At 41.3% G+C, this 17,538-nt stretch overlaps 1 protein-coding gene across 2 annotated transcripts in view; it reads right to left on the reverse strand.

The window, feature by feature from the left end:
* Positions 1–439: 439 nt before the first annotated feature.
* Positions 440–17,538, reverse strand: part of PELI2 (pellino E3 ubiquitin protein ligase family member 2) — a 66,564-nt gene continuing 49,465 nt past the window's right edge. The window contains exons 3-6 of one of the 2 annotated variants that reach the window (XM_054286778.1): positions 10,398–10,499; positions 5,365–5,562; positions 4,894–5,082; positions 440–1,113 (exon numbers count right to left, since the gene is read on the reverse strand). In XM_054286778.1, coding sequence (XP_054142753.1) covers positions 535–1,113; positions 4,894–5,082; positions 5,365–5,562; positions 10,398–10,499 — 1,068 coding nt within the window. In that variant the 3' untranslated portion in view covers positions 440–534. The remainder of the gene's footprint in view (positions 1,114–4,893; positions 5,083–5,364; positions 5,563–10,397; positions 10,500–17,538) is intronic. The other variant, XM_054286779.1, reaches the window with a different exon arrangement.

Consider the following 17,538-nt stretch of genomic DNA (forward strand, 5'->3'; position numbering starts at 1 on the left):
ATTTTAGGCAGCTAATTTTTCTCTTACATATCCAATTATCTCTAGTGAACATTCACCTATGGTTGTCCACACATTCTGTATTTGCTCCTTGAGAAAACTATTCAAGTTAAATTATATTGCAAATTAAAGACAGTTACATTCTGTATGTTCCTTCTAGATTTGAAAAATAGGTTTTAAAGGCTTGTCAAAGTTTAGAAGAAAAAACCTTTCCATTAAAAAATCTTAGCTTAAAAAAATCATTTAAGACACCTTTTTTCTGATCCAGGGTACTAATAAAAAGATTACAAATATACTACAATTTGACCAAGAAGACTCCATGAATATGCTGCTTTCGAGCATGCAACACCACTGATATCTGTCGAGTTCCAGGTATCAATGTATCCCAACCCCACCACGGCCCCTCCATCCCTGCCCTACCACCCCCCTATATCAACAACATTATAAAAAAAGGTAAAATCTAGAATTAGTGGCAAAAAATCTTCACAGTAAACCGTTCGAAAAAACTTTTTATTGTGGTCATTTCCGTGCGGTTCCTCAGTCGATGGGGCCCTGAAAGATGAGCTTGACGCAGTTGTCCCCGGTGAGCTGCGTGGCGCAGAAGGGGCAGGCGGCGTGGAAGGCGTGGGTGCCGTGAGGCAGCGGGATCTGGGCCCAGTACTTGGCAGTTTTCTCGGAGCACACGTGTCCACAGGGGGTGAAGGCGTGCGTGGGGGGCCCGGCGTCCACGTAGAAGCCGGCCTCGCAGCCCAGCCACAGGGGCACGTAGCGGCCCACGGTTCTGCACATGGGGCACTCGCGCTCGTTCACCTCCGCGTCGCTGCGGTGGCCCCAGTTGTGGTAGCCGTGCACGTGGCCGCAGCTGAGGTAGGCCCAAGGCTGCTTCTCCTCCACGTCCTTCTTCTTCACCACGTCCTTGCGGGTCATGCTGGGGAAGGCCAAGGTGTTGAAGCCCACGGGGCACTGGGGCCGCGCGGCATTGATCTCCTGCCGCAGAGCCTCGATGTGTTTCTGCGTCGGCGAGTGCAGCAGCCCGTCCGCTGTCCGCCACAGCAGCGTGGCCCCGCACAGGTCGATCAGGGAGCCGTCCTGCAGCACGTTGGTCTCGTTTTCCACCTGGTGGCAGGACACAAAGAGCTGTTACACACACTGTCATCGTGGTATTTTTGGAAAAATCCCTTCGTCACCATGGTATCTTTTGAAAAAAATCCCTTTGCTGGGATTTCTTCTCCTGGAAAGCTGAGAAGCCTTCAAGAGAAATGTAAACAATGATCTGATTGCTTCTCCTTGTGTTTTGCTTCTTTTGTGCTAGGTGATTGTTTGATAGTGAATTGTTTTAATTTAATGAACAATCACAGTCCAGCTGTGTCAAGGCTCTGAGGAGTCACAGGTTTTTATTATTTCATTCTTGTTAAGCCTTCTCATGTATCCTTTCTCTATAGTTTAGTATAGTTTTAGTATAGCATTCCTATAATATAATATAATAATCAATCAGCCTTCTCATGTATCCTTTCTCTATTTCTTTAGTATAGTTTCAGTATAGCATTCATTTAATACAACATAATATCATCAAATAATAAATCAGCCTTCTGATATATCCTTCTGTATAGTTTAGTATAGTTTTAGTATAGAATTCTTTTAATACAATATAATATCATCAAATACAATATAATATCATCAAATAATCAGCCTTCTGATGTATCCTTTCTCTACTTCTTTAGTATAGTTTTAGTATAGCATTCTTTTAACATAATATAATGAAATATCATAGAATAATAAATCAGCCTTCTGAGACATGAAGTCAGATTCTCATCTCTTCCCTCGTCTTGGGACCTCACAAACAGCACACAGACACCACATCCCCTTTCTCAGCATTTAACCTGCTTAATTTTGTCTTACTGTTGTCCTGAATCCACCTCACCTCCTAACCTATATCTAGGATTAAAACGAGCACTGCTCTCTTATTCTGTGCTTGTACAGGGGATTTGCATTGGCAGCTGCAATATAAATTATTATACAGTCTTCGGGCCCCTGAGCACGCATTTTTTTCCTCCAATATTGATTCTCTGTTCCTTTGTCATATTTCAGTAAGTCCTGATAGACTGAAGAAAAGACATGCCATTCCCTGAGGGCTGCATTAGCAGATTCTCTCCTGGAATTCTCTGCCCACATTACACTGACAGAAACTGCTCACACAGTAAAACAAAAAAGTAATTTTTGGACTAAAAACTGCTACCCAGGACAGGCCAGCTGTCCTGCCTCTCAGAAACCATTCTTTCAGGGGTTGTGGCAAGGGTCAAGCATTCTGCAGAAGCATGAGCCCCCAGAGTGTGCCTCAGCAGCAGCACAGGTACCTCCATGCCTCAGCACTGCAGCAGACACAATCACCAGCTGAATTTCTCAGGTGACAAAATTGAAGTCACACAGGCTCAGCTTATGAACAATTACCCATCCCACTCATTAGCCCTCTTATTTAATGAGGTAAGCCAAGCAAACACAGCCCCATCGTGCACTGCCTAAAGGCTTCTCTCTGATTAAATGCAGGTACTTACAACATTTTCAGGGGATTATGCCAAACACACATTGTACTTGACTGAAATATTCTTTATTTTAATGTCACAAACATATAAGCAATCCATGCTTTTGCTATCAGTTCATTAGTGATGAATATATATTAAAAAGGCTCTTTATAAAATTAAACAGAAAAGCAGACCTACTGCCTGGCTTTATGCACAGAAAGTATGCAGGAAACACCACTAATGCAGAACAAACAGCCAAATATAAACAAATACATTAAGTAGGTCACATGAAATCATCACATCTGCCTAAGAATACTATGAATGACAACCAATTTAGCATTTACATTTTAATCCAGTTTAAATTCACAGATTAACTGTGGATCATCCTTGCACAATATACCTCAGTGTACAATACAGAATACAGATAAGAGGTCACCAGTGCCAAGTAATTCCAGCAGAAAAATGTAGTGGTTGAAGTAGAGATGAGAGAAGCCTTGATCTGATGCTCTTTTCAGATAATTCCTTCACAAACAGCAAAACAAAAAGCTCCCCTCATATGCAACGTGTTCAATTCATTTTACAGCCTGCATTTGGTTTTATGAACCCAATCAAGGAATACTGATCACATCAATACCAGTGTGCCATGCAATTTTATTTAAATGAGAATTCAACTCGTTTTGGATGCAGGGAGGGGGATTAATTTGTTTTGCTGTGCCTCTCTTTAGCAGCACTAAAAAGGTGTTTTGCTAACCACAAAGGCTGCAATTGCCACATCATCTGTCCAGGTCCCCAGGCAACATCTGCCTGCCACCATCAGTGTGACAAAGCAATTTATGTCCTGAAGGGTGTCTGCTGAAAGCAGAGCAGCCCAACTCCACTCCCCTAACTCCTCCTGCAGTCAGGTTTCTGCAAAGCCAATGGCAGAGTTGCAAAGTCACTTAATTGAGCTTCTCTCCTGGTTTTATGTGTCACAAGTCCCTGGCAGCTGAAATCCCTCACCTCTGGCAAAGGCAAAGCTCATCCTGCCTCACAGGAGAAAACAGGAATATACTTCCAGGGCTCCTCTTATCTTCCCAGTGGCAGGTGAATCAAACAGAAGCTGCCTTACCCAAACTGCTTTTGCACAAAAGTGGACTCTTCTGGCAGTGCTGCAAAAGACAGCTCCCCATGCAGCAACTTCAGACATCCCCATGTCCCAGGAGAACATTCCAGAGATGGAGATCCCAGAGCAGAGTATATTTTGCTTTTACACTCTGTGCTATTTCAGTTGGAAAAGTGGCATTAGCAGAAAGCTCTGAGTGTTCTCCCACACACTCAGGAACAGAAGAACAGTGCAAAATCTGCTGTAACACAGATTTACACACTCACAGTGCCACTGCCCAGGGCCAGCCACCCTGTACCTGCCTGGAAAACAAATACCCTGTCACTGCTGAGTCAGAAGTGACACTGATAAAGAGTGACACACTCCATGCATTTTCAGAAGGCCAAAACCAATTTTATTAGGAACCCACTCCTTTCTACACTCTAATTCTCTACAGGTGGACCTGATTGGTCCTTTAATCAAAACATCATCACCACTGGCTAATTAAGAAGACACCCATTTGTAAACAACCTGATGAGAAAACAGCTTGTTACAAAACACCACCTGTGGATTGTTTCCATTTGATTAATATCCTTTCTCTCCAGCTCCATGAAACTTCCCAGACTGATTCATGGGAAAGTTGATCTAGCTTTTTCTCTCTCTGACCAGACTCTCACATCCACAGTACTCCTTCATTAATTTCAGTCACTTCCTGATGGAGTTCTGGATGTTGGAAATTTCAGACTTCCTGTACAAACAGACTCTGACTTCCTGGAGAACACTACATTTGACCTGAAGCCATGGAACAGGCTTCCAAAATGGATTGATAGCACTGAGATTACGGGTGTGTAGCTGGCTAAAAGTGTGTGATACCACTGGGTGGAAAACTGAGAGTTTGGGGTTTTAGAATATAGTAATAAATAGGAAGCAAGATAGAAGTTTCAGGGCAGAAGCAGGTTGTTCTTCTTTACCTTCTTTCCTCTTCATGGGTTTGGGTGGTATTTTGTAGTTGGACAGGAAAGTTCACAGTTGGGACTTTATTATTGGGTTAAAAGTGAAAATAATTTAGTGTAATTTCTTAATTTAGCCTTCAAAGACCTTGTAACAAGAGATAGTTAACCATTTTTGTGCCTTGTTAATGAAAAACTACAGAACTCACTGCTGTAAGACTGTGACATTGAGAAAAAATAATAAACACCTGAGTCCGAATGTGAACTATCATCTCAAGTACCTTCAATCCCAACCTCAACAAAGATAAAAATTAAAAAAAAACAAAACCAACAGGTTCCCACTCACCAGTTTGCCCCTGTGCTGAGCAGACCTGGTCTCCCGGAGCGTGTAGACGTCTCCACAGACAGAGATCTCCCTCCACACCCCGGGCTTGGACTCCTCAGTGAAGCCTCCCTTGGGGTGCATCACCAGCACCCCGTTGGTTGTCAATCCATCCATGTGGCCATCAGGGTTTTTCCACTTGGCTGCTTTTTCCTACATGTGACAGAAACACATCAAACCAACCTAAAGAAAATCCTCTAACAGCTCCTCAAGTGCAGCTTCATTGTTAAAGACAATTATGACCACGAGTCTCTGCTGGTGATAACTCAGGCACATAAAAATGCAGTTTCTATTTAACACTGCAGCTGGTGCATTGGAGTAATAAAAGCCTAATGACAGTACAAGTTATCAACAAGTACAAGGAGATTTGGGGGCTGGAAAGTAACAGAATATAAACCAGAGCTTGCTTGTAACATCATTATTAGCAGTACTTACACCAAGAAATATATTTTTAGACGAGTCAAAGCCAGCTGCAAAGATCCTTGCTGTGTATGGTGGGTTCCTGTCACAAACAATCCTGCAGGCAAATCGGGAGATGGTGCTCTGGGTGATCTGGGTTTCATCACTGTTTTGATTTCCTGAAATAGTGTCTGTTACTACAAAGTCTATGGGGCTTTCTGTGGACCTCCCAACCTGCAAAAAAATTAAGATAATGGTACAAATAGAAATACCTACAGAAATATGAAGCATTGAGGACATAGTTTTGCCAGGTTAATATTGATGACATCAGCAAACTTCTATGTACTGAATTTTTGGATGACAAGATCCAACCAGAAACTAACCTGTATTTCCACATTTGTCCTAGGCAGAAATATGTCACAGACATGGAATGACAAATTTTCACTTACCACAAGTGATGTTCATGCTTGCTTGAAACAGATCAACACAGCTGATCTGTTTGATAAGAGTACTGTCACCAAAAAATGCATTATCACCTTGCTATTTCCTCATCCAACCACAGCAAATTACTTACCACCACATTCTGTCAGCCAGGAAAGCACTAGCTTGGATTGACAAGTTTTATTCACATTTTCTAGTTCGAAATACATTTTCCATGAAAATAAAAGACTTTTTTTAGCCCCAGAACTTGGTTATTTTGATATGCCATAACAAAGAGCTACCCACCTTCATGTTTTCAGGATTTGTAGTCCCAAGAAGAAGAGTTGTCAGGCAAAACCCACCCTATGTTGAAATTTATTCCTAATCATGCTAAGAGAATTTATTCCTAATCATGACTAAGAGAATTTAAAAACTTTCTTGAGTTGAGCAGAAATGAAACACACCCAATAATGTGTAGACAGGAAGACTCAGAAGACTCAGTAGTAGACAGGAAGATTTTTCTGTCTTGTCAGCTAGAAATTTTAATTCTAAATCTGGAAACATCTGGGACAGAAAACTTCATGACTACATGGATGGAAGGATCTGACTGCCAGACAGACAGTGAGGCTTTATCAATATTTCTACAGGCAAATTAGTGTTACACCAACTTTGAGCTTAACTGGGAGAGCGGAGCTGAGGAACAAGAAGTGGAACAGAATATTAATTTTACAGACACCTTGTGATCAAACAGAATTAGGAATACTCTTCACATGAAACTACCTTCAGTTATCAGGTATCTCCATTGATATTAAATAACCTCCTCACTAAACATGATCTCACTGTCCCCCCAGAAGTTCAGATCTTGATGGGGAGCCATGTATGGTTCTATCATTAACAAAGATCTCTGCAAACTAAACCTGCTTTAAAGCAACACTGTTACAGAGTTAAGGAAATGAATATTATCAACACCTAAGCCTTGTCACAACTGGATTGATAAGAACAGCGCAGGGATCTCTGCTGTGCTTCTGCTTCAAGCTCTGTGTGCAGGCTGCAGTGTAACACATGTCAGAATTCCTGTCCCCAGTGACACCTCCAGTTACTGCCTCCACATCACAGGGCTCAGCACAGGCACAAAATGGGATCAGCTCCCTGCACAGCAAATACTCAACAAGGCCTAATCAAAAGCCTACATTTCAATTTCTCACACAAAGTGTCTACTAGAATACCCAGGAGAGAGGGTTTAGAAACTATTTAAGATGAGATATTCCTGATTTATAGAACTTGACAACTTGAAGCTAAATCTTACAAAGCAATATTCTTCTTTCTTTTACAGTATTATTTCTACCAGGTTTCTATTTCCAATACAAAGCAATTCCTGCTAAGAATCAGAACTGAGCAGCAGCAAGAACCTCATGAATAACTTTTGACTGTTCTCCATCTGTACATGGAGTCTCTTAAAGGATAATCAATAACAAATATGAAATTAATTTGTTCATAACAAGTTTCTGCCTCTTGCAGTCTCTGAAATAGATCATTCTCTCAAAGCTTTTAGATGCAATTAGAGAAAAATCTGCCTCATTTTTCCTTAAAGGATGACAAAGCACACAAGTGTGTGCTCCCAGCCTTACATCACAGTAATCATTCACCATGAAATTCCAATTTCTTTAGATATAACCATTAAGATCTTAAAAAAGCACATAGATGCATTGTTTATAATCTCTAGAATGATATTAAGTAGTATTTTATATAAACACTTAGTACTTATCTCATTTGTGTCACAAGTATGTCTGTGCAAAATCAAATCTTTTCAATATTTGGTTTTCTTCCCTTTTCCAGTTGAGAAAACCTTCTAGAGCATCAGTCTCATGTATCGTGCTACTTTCAGCATTTGAATTTATTTGAAAAAGTGGCCTTCAAAATCTGGCAATTTTCTCAAGCTCTGTATTAAAACATGAATTTGGGTTTGAGATCACCTGAAAAGCAAGTGCCTAAGGAATAAAGGGAAAACTTGATGCTATCAACATCCACCCTGCAGAACTTTTCCTCATCTGCACAGTCACTGCAGACCCAGTCCATTATTCTTTACACCCTTCATTACTCATTTTTCTCCCATTTTCCACCACAGCACAGAAGACTTTCTTCTTTTAGCAACTTCAGGCTGTACTTTGGGACCCTTCTTGTTAACTGTGCCATCTGATTTCCCCAAGTTTCTTCCAACAAGAACCCATAAATGTGCCAGGTGCTGCAGAGGCAGCAGGGTTGTGTCCTCTGCAGGTGATTGTTAAACTGTGTGAGGCAGGCTTTGCTGCTGTCAGTGAAACACTGCTCCTGACAAGAAAACTCTGCCAGCACAGAATTTAACAGCTGCAGGTTCAGGGCTTCAACAGAATTTCACTCTGGTGAGAGTGAGAATTGGATTCTGCATCTTCTGAAGGGTCATTTTTCAGAAAAAAAATCAATGCTTTGTATTGAATGTACCTGCTTCTTGTATAAACTTGTGGTTGTTTAGGGTAGGAGCTGCACATTTTGGGTTTTGTAGTGGCATGAGTAGATATAATCAACCCATTTTCACCATGAAGGAACAGGTTCAACTTCACCTAATGCATCATCAACAGAATGGTTAAACTCTGAAGAAAATCTTCATTTATAGCAGCACATGGGTGCTGGAGCATACAGAGCCTGGGGGATGCTAGAAGAACACATTTGTGCATTCTTTTGTGTAATTAAATGAAGAAATCTGACCTGGGTGCCACTCAGACAAAGGCACACAGCAACACTTGCACACAGATTTCATAATATAGTTACCTTTAAAAAACCCAAAACCAAAACTACAAACAACACAGCAGAACAGCTCAAGAAGCACAGTGGGAATAACGAACAAAAAACCCAAGATTTGCCCAGGATAATACATGTTAACTGCAGTCAAAGTGGGGCCTCAAGGCCCAGGATAATCCTGTGGCCCAGAAATTATCCTCCTCTTTTCAACTTCCACATCCTACACAAGCCAAGAACACACATTTAAAAAGAAAACATCAAACTCCAAGCACTGTCTGTCCAAGTGATGCCTGACCAACAATGAAACTCTGCTCTGTGGATCAACAGACATGAATTTTGTCATCATGTACCACAGGGCTGCCCTAAACATCCTCAAGGAACTTTTGTCCAACAGATTCATGAGAACAGTTACAATCTAGTGGCTCATATAAATAATGGAAACCTCTTGAGCTGCTCTGGCCCTGCTTCAGGGGGAATTACTGCCACAGCCCAACAGACCACTCCTGCAGGCCAATGCATGGAATGCAGCCCTCAGGAAAGAGCCAGAGAGCAGAAACCTGACCCAGGACACAGCACTCGAGGTCACACTGAGATCAAGTCCCAGCAGGACCCCCCACACACCCCAAGGGTGAAATGGTGCCTTATTCCCCCAAAAAACCTGTACCCACCACTAGGACACTGTGCAATAGATTTTTATGCCCTGAAAAAGCAGCTGTTCTGCAACTCTTTATTCATTTTTCATTGTACTCAAGAAGAGGAAAAATCCAGCTTTCAAAAATGGCTTTTCAAAATTTATACACAGGAAAAAAATTGTGCTGTAGCTACTCAAGAGCTAAACAAGCATCACACAGTAACCCCAATGGATGGGTTACATTTTTCTTTCACTAGTCAACACAGAAAAACCTATTTCTGTTCATCCTAGCTGTTCAATCCTTCATTCTGCAGCAAATGAATAAGACTGGGTTTTAATCAATTTCTATTTGGACCTAATAGTTTCAGACACACTGGAAAATTTAATATAGAGCAAAACACAGAAGTCAAGAGAAGCAACAACACCTCCAAAGAGTTATTTCCTCTCTGTCAACAGCACTCAGCTGCTGACCCTTCTAAATATGAAATGCTGAATGAGGAGGGATAACAATTCCTGGTGAGATGCTCTAGATAACACAGACCTGACAGTCCATAATGAAAAGGGTTGTTTGGCATGTTTGGGTTCCCCAAGTTTGAAATCTAAGTACACACTTATAATTTCTGCTCTCTTATTATACATAAAAATAACCATGGCACAAGAATAGCACTTAGGTTATCAGATTGGTAAATGATGCAGAAAACCACAAATGCAGACAGGGGACACTGAGCATGTGCTGGACAATGATGGGGGCTCTGAGAAACTCAGCCCACAGCACCTGAGGGATCTGCACACCCCTCAGAACTCAGCATAATGAGTGAAATGATAAATATCATTTATCATTGGTTTGTCCTCCTTACTGCCCAGCTCCTTTTACCTTTCTCCTTCCCCATCCCATGTCCTACTCCTTCCTCTTCCTTTTTATTCCATGATTATCTGGAGGGGGTGGGTGTAATTCTGTGCTAATTCATGAATCCAAACAGAGCTCACTTTTCTCTTCAGTACTGTTTGTCTTCGGAGAAAAGGCAGAGCACAATTAAAGGAGTAACTCAGTAAGATATTAGCAGATGCTGCTGTGGGTTTGCAAAGAGCAGAATAATGCAAAATTTCCAAGTGCTCCCATATGAATGCAGCTGGGTGAGGCTGTGGAAATCCCACAGGTCACAGAGAACACCCAGAGGATAAGGCAGAACTGGGGTTTCTTATGTTGCTTTTAATAAACAATCCAAGTATTTTAGAGCCTTACCTGAAACATGTCTGTATCTCTGTCATGAATATATTCCACAACAACTGTCTGGGTTCTGGATAATGTGTAAGAGATGCTGTGGTGGCCTTTTGAGCTGACTGCCTGTGGATAAAAAAAAAGATGTCTATTACACACAAAAATATTGTAATCAAATCATTTTTCTACATAAACACCTTTGCTGTGATCAGGAAAAGCAGTGTAGGGTAACATGTTATTACAAGGTTGGCTAAGCACATACAATAGGATTCCTTTTGTTTGTTTTTAATGGAAAACCCCAAGCTGTATTTGTTTGTTTCTAGTTCAGAAGCATCCAATACTTTTTTTACATTTTTATACATATTTTTACATACATTTTTACATACATATCATTTTTTACATACATATCATTTTTATATGGTATTCTGTATGTAAAAAATATTGTATTTTTTCCAAACACCTTTTTCTCTGAAATTATATTCAATTCCTAACCCTTGCAGCAACTTGTACCCTGGCAAAGACTTGGAACTGAGGGAGCTTTGGCTTGTTTATTTTTGAAGGAAGTGAACAATAGAACTGATTTCCAGTTAAAAGCCAGGACTTCAGATGAAGTAAATTTCTAGTTATATCAGAAAGAGCCCAGCAATTTTATATAGCTGGTGACAAAATCCAGACTTTCAGTGTGGTTTTCCTCATTAAAGGGTACTTCTTACTACCTGTCAAAGTAGACTGGTGTCTACAGATATGGATTTGGCATCGAAGATTAAAAAGGATTTCAGTATTTAAAAGAAGCAAGAGGACAGCTCCGGTTTTCTACTTTATCTCACCCAGACTGAGGGAAACGAGCTGAGAAACTGAATTTATTGGCTAACAGGGAAATAGATGTAAATGTAAAGGTCCATATAACCACACACAGTTCTGGAAGGTAATGACTGTTACTGCTCAGAAAACACTTTGCAGACACTTAAGCAATGAATTAATAAGTTAATTAAGGCTTTCTCCACTTTTCAGTTAAGGGGATAATTTCCTCCAAGAAGTTCTCTCACTTGCTCCTTTCCTTTGTTCTGCTTTTCACCTAAAGAATTCACAGAGAGGGATGGTTAAACTAAACAACTAAGTATATTCTACTCATCTGCCTGCCATCCCTCACAAAAGCCTAAATTATGCCAAAGCTCCATCAATTATTGAACAAATCATTAAAAATCCTTCTGAATGCTGGAGGTATTAAAAACATCTATGTGCATACTAAAAGCCTGCTAAGGGTTAGCAAGAGTATTTGACACAGAATTATTGAAAACACGTAATGGAAGAATTGTTTCTTGCAAACCTCATGCATTTACAACCAGACCATGCTTTTACAATGTGCCTCATGCTGGAAGCTCTAGCACCTGCTCTAGTGGAAAATGTCCTTTCCAATGGCAAGGGGTGGAACTGGAACATCTTTAAGGTCCCTTCCCACCAAACCATTCTAGGATTAGGTAATAAAACCTTTCCCACTACTTCATTTCTGCAATAAAGCTTTCAATAAAACTTGAAAACGAAGTCTAGGCGTTGTAACAGCTGAGAAGTGATGTAAACACACTTGGTAATCAGTAATAGCCAAATTCTGAACTTCCCAGATTATTTATAGTGTTTTGTAATAACCACTACAGTGGCACACTATAGTAGTTTGTTGCAAGAACAAATGGTACTAACATGCAGTTTGGATTAAGTCACACTCTGTGACCTGCCAGGACACTGAACTGTGTTCTCAATTTTTCCTCTGTGCCTTTTTGACAACTAAGAAAGGGATCTCAAACCCTGGGCAGGTCTCAGGTGCTCCTAGGATATAAAAGAAATAAAGGTGCTCTCAGGCTATAAAGAAATAAAGAAAAAAAGAATGAAGTGAAATAAAGAAATAAACAGGAGACCCTTACACCTCAAGTTTTAAGCTTAATATCTTAATAATCAGTTCATACTCATTATCAGCTATCAGCATTTCAAAGATCAGAAAGCAACAGCTTTCCTACACAAGATTTCACTCATTTCCACAAATCTCTGTTGCAGCAGAGGGCAGAGGGTAAATGAGGCAGTCCTGCCTGCAGCTCCGGCCACCAGCCCCCAGGTAAAGCTCCCAGGCAGGGATGTGTGCCCCGAGCTCATCCTGTGTCAGACAAGCTCCTGCTTCACTGGGAAGCTTTGCTGAGAACCCAAGCTGAAAGTTTTAAGGTCTGATGGAAAAAGCACAGAGGGAAACACACAAAGACTTCCTGAATTACTGAGTCAGGTCGTGCCCCACGCCTACAGAGCTCAGGGCTCTGATATATTAATAATACTGACCAGGGTCAGTGTGTCCTCTGAAATTCCAGGGTAGGACATAATCTTCTTTTCTGTGTGCTCCTTTCCCCTCCCAACTTTTCTTTCCCATCTACTCCCCCCCTCCTTTGTTTTCCATTATTTATACTCAGTTATTTTCAGTGAAGAAATGCTACATTTAATTTCCTGGAATTGTGTAATCATTTTTGGAAAAAGGCAAGAACGTTATGAGAAATGTTTCAACTTGTGTGCTTTCACAGCTTGCTCAGCACCAACAGTTACTCTCCAATTCAGACACTTTACAGATATTTTAAGTGCTGGTCTCAAAGCAATTGGTCACTTCCAAGACAAGAAATAAAATTAAAAAAATGACAAGCAACAGTATTTTAGGAGCTACACAAAATAGTGGAAGTTAAGACTCCTAATAAAACACTATTGCAAGTGGAATGCAGACACAGGCAAAATCATGATGAAAAGATTTTGAGTGCTTGAGGAAATACAGAACCACACTACTACAAGTCCCAAAAGAGTCTGGAGATTGATTGCACAAATCTGGGTTTTTTGCAACCAAAATAGTGAGTTTGCCTTTTACAGCTTTTAGCATTCAAATTTTCAGACTGCTTTCCCTGTCAGCAGGATTCCCTCTTCAAACCCCTCAATGCTGTCACATACTGCCCTGGTGTAGCAACTGCAGTCCTGAGAAAAGCCCTGATTCCCATAAGAATTACAGAAGCTTCAGAAGTTCTAACTGATAAATTCAGAGTTTCAGGCTGGACAACACCATGTCCACCTTCCAGGCAGGAAAAAAAACAAGGAAAAACAAGAACTTGGCACTAAACTCTACCTCTGCCTCTTCACCATCACTCCAAGGCTGCCAAGATCCACCAGAGCAACACTGGGTACTTTCAAAGCTTTTTCTTAGAATCCACTAAACTTTTGAGTGAGTGCAATTGTAGAATCATTTTAGTTTTAAAACACCTTTAAGACCATCAAATCCAAACATAAATCTCAGGTTTCACCTGAGTAGTGAGGGAAATCTACTTCAGGCACTTCCAGCATTTTGGGCTCCTTTACTCGAGCAGTTTGTTCCTATTTTTCAGGTTCTTAAAAGTTTAATGAAAATTATCAATTGAACAGGAAAAAAAAAAAAAAAACCAAACCAAAAAAACCAAAACATCCTGAATTTGTTCCTAACAGATACAAATGCTAGAAAAATCTCACTAACATCCATAGCCTGAGCATACCACGCTAATCCAGGCTGGACACAGAAAATTCCATCCCTTGTCCAGCAGAAATGTTGGGGAAACACAGCCTGGGTGAATCCAGCTGCTACACAACACTTGATTTTCTACATTTAACCATCGCAAGGTGCTGAGTTCAAGTGATTCCCTTCAGAAGAAACAGTAAAGTGAAGGCGAACTGACAAAAACCCTGTGGAGGAACAGGGGGAACAAACAGCAGCAAGAGATTTTTCCAGAGTAATTCCACTGCTGGTGACTATGTCCACAGTGGGGCTGAGGGATTTTTACAAGTCCAAATGCCAAAGAAAAGCAGGAAGGGAACCCTGAGTGCCATATTCTACATGGCATGAAGGGACAGATTTGGCCAGCACTTTTCCAAGACAGGGCTCATGTTTGCACAGCAATCCATCATCCCCATGGGGCTTCCCAGATGGGGCTCCAAGCCTCACTGGTGAGCAGGAAGATTCCTCCCTATTGCTCCAGGCAAACCCCACAGCTCCCCACTACACCTCAAGACTTGTGTTCTGGTGATTTTGGACCAAAACTGCCCAATTTTAACAGAGATTGAAAGGACCCATGACCTCACAACAACACGGCCCAAGCAAATGTTCCTTTTTTGTTATTTTTCATTTTTCAGCTTTGCTAGTAGCTCAAGTTTCCAGTGATATCCTTCCTGCTGGCTGGAATTACACTTGGCCTTGGTTTTTCCCCTGCCTCCTTACACACACTTTTTCATTCTTGCTCCTTTCTCTCCGTTTTGAGAACAAAACCTCGTTCCAGCACTTTGCCCTCACAATCAAAGCAGCAGCTAAAGGCTATGACTTACAAATCTGTCAGGTCTCAGAGGAGCCAAGATCAAATAGAGATCAAACAGAGTCTGCTTTCCCAGCAGCAACACTGCAACTTTGGCAGCCCCTGGAATATCTCAGTCCATCTCAATTCTTTGCTCTCCACTCACTCCCCTGGAAAGGGGATGCTATCAGTTTTATCAGCATTTCAAGGAGGGAGAAAATCAAATTGCCTCACCCCATGTAAAGGCACCTCATAGATAAAGGGAATAAGAATATATAGAGGTTGTATTTAAAACCAGCGTTTCTTAGTGTTCTGCTTTTTCAGCCAAGATACAGGAAAAAGGAGGGAATAAAACTAGAACTTAACAAATCTTCAACAGATTATCCCCAGGAGCAGAAATAGCTCTTTATTCAGAATTTCCACCTTTTTCTCCCACACTGAATTTCTGTCTGTGCTCAGGCAGATGTTCCCTGCCTGGGATCATGTCCTGGTGTGCCACAGCAAAGCCCTGCACACTGGCAGTGCTGCTCATTCCCCTGAGCCACCTCCAGCCCAGAGTTCAGGAACAGGTCAGGAGCTCACTGCACGATTACATCAACTGAACACTGCTAAGTCAAACCTTCCGTGTCAGGAGCCGGTCAGTGAACTACAGAAGCAGATCCCAAAATTCTCAGAGCCTTTACTTGCAAAGCTTGCAGGGAGCAAGTCTAATCCACTTCTACAAATAGAGATTTTATTGCTTCCTCCTGGCTTGCAAACCATGTTTCCAAGGAATGAAAAACAAAATCTCAGCATTTGGAAATTTAAAATGAATTCCCTTGTGGCAGGTGAGCTCCCCAAAGAGGGCAAGAGGGACTTAACGTTATTATGGTCACCAACTCTTGTGCACTATAGCAGAAATAAAAGCTAAAATCCATTAAGAAAGAGGCAGATGTCTCACAGGAAGGGCTGCTTCATCAGAATAGGATTTTTGGTTTAGTTAATTAGGTTGGATTAGGACAATAAAATGATTTATGGGAACACTTTAGTTTTCTTTGTTGGTAGCTGAGCTGACCGACACCACAGTGACGTGTTTAAAATTAATGACAGCAGAGCCTTCATGAGTTAAATGCTTTCAGACTTGGCTGCCAGCCTTCCATTGCTTTTATAAAAAGAGAACACAAGAAACACTCAGGGATGTCAGACAAAAGATCTTGCAACTTAAAAGGAAGTTTTAGCCAGCAAGGAAGGAAGCCTTCAAAAGTGAAGAACACATCCCATTTCCACTGGATTTTTGGGCAGACTGGCTGCCAGAGCCAGCAGACTCTGAGCTATCATAAGGAAACATAACAAAAGCTCCTGAGCATGAGCCACTGATATTTTACCCACATCAGAAAAGCATGTCCACCACTTGGGAAGTTTCCCAGCAAATTAAGACAAATGCCAATAGAACATTAGCTAAAGAAAGACTGTTTGCAATTTTACTCTATCTCAAACCTAACAGTAATTGCCCAGAATTGCTGCTTCTCTAACACAGTATTTCAATAAATTTACACTGACCTCTGCCTACTGATACAGCTATTATATATATACTGTAATTTTCCTACAGCCTTCTGCAAAGAAAGACACATTATTATGGAAAACTTAAGGCTTTAATGTGCCTGTAGGAGAGACTGAAATATCTGAATCAACCAGAACCACTGGCCCAGCTCTTTTAACTCTGCATCTCCTTCCTGCACAGCTCCATACAATCCCATTCTTCCAGGATTTTCCCTTTCTTTATAAACACTGCAATTGCAAAAACATCTATGCAGTCATTTGTGAAACATCAATGTTAACACCGTGTCTGTCTCTAATACTTCAGCTGTCAATATTCTCCTGACAACTAAATGAGTGTTAGGAAATGACCAAAAAAACAACCAAGAGCCAGTAACTGCATGTAGGGAAGGAAATGTGCCATCCCAAAGAAATTAAATTTTGTCACTTTGAAACAATCTATGTGTGGCACTGTCTGCAATCCCTGTCACAATGAACAGGCTGAAGCATGAAAATAGCAGGTCACCCACCCAACTTCCCTTTCCTGAAAGCAGATCCCCCCCAAAACTCAAAGCTCAGTGACTCCACAGAAACAAAGTCAGCACAGTGTGGTTTATTTACACTTCACATTTTTATGGCTTCTGAAGCACTCCCAGGTTTGTTCTGTGCACCCTTTGCTGCTGAGGCTAGAGGGGACAGAAGGCACAGCACATTTGTCTGGAGCACACATCAAAGCCATCTGCTCCAAGTGCACATGAGGGGTTGTGTGTTGCCACTGGAGCACTTCACCATTTATCAACTCAACAGGCAGATGTTAAACCATTTTTTTTCTCCATTTGCTGAATCTGTGTTGTTTTAGACAAGCAGCCAATACCACACACAGCAGCCTCTCCAGAGAGGCAGCAATAAAACATGCCATCCCCTAATTCTCTGGTTGGGTCCTGCAGCAAGGAAGGAGGCAGAAAGGGAGAAGTTTCCTAGATAGGAAACTTTCTAGTTTTTCCTAGATAAGCTACTGTAAAGCTAAGTCAGGCCTGATAAAGACACTTGGTTATACAGAAGAATGTAGAGTAGGCTACTCCTCAAACAAAAGGGAGTATTCAAAACATCTTCAAAATGCACAGGGGGTGTTGGTGAAACTGCACAGATTGAAGTTAGGGGTCCAAACCATCATTTTTGCAGCCAATGACCAGACCAGAGTCCCTCCTCATTCCAAGGACTCCTGACAAGCTCTCCCTCTAATAAGTAAAAGCAGCTCAAAGCAGACACCAGTTTATACCAACACACACCAACTTTATGACACAGTAGCTCAGGAGCTGCTT

Source organism: Melozone crissalis, unplaced genomic scaffold (assembly GCF_028551555.1).
Source record: "Melozone crissalis strain CALT ecotype California unplaced genomic scaffold, PUWL_Pcris_2 ptg000056l_1, whole genome shotgun sequence".
Lineage (NCBI taxonomy): Eukaryota > Metazoa > Chordata > Aves > Passeriformes > Passerellidae > Melozone > Melozone crissalis.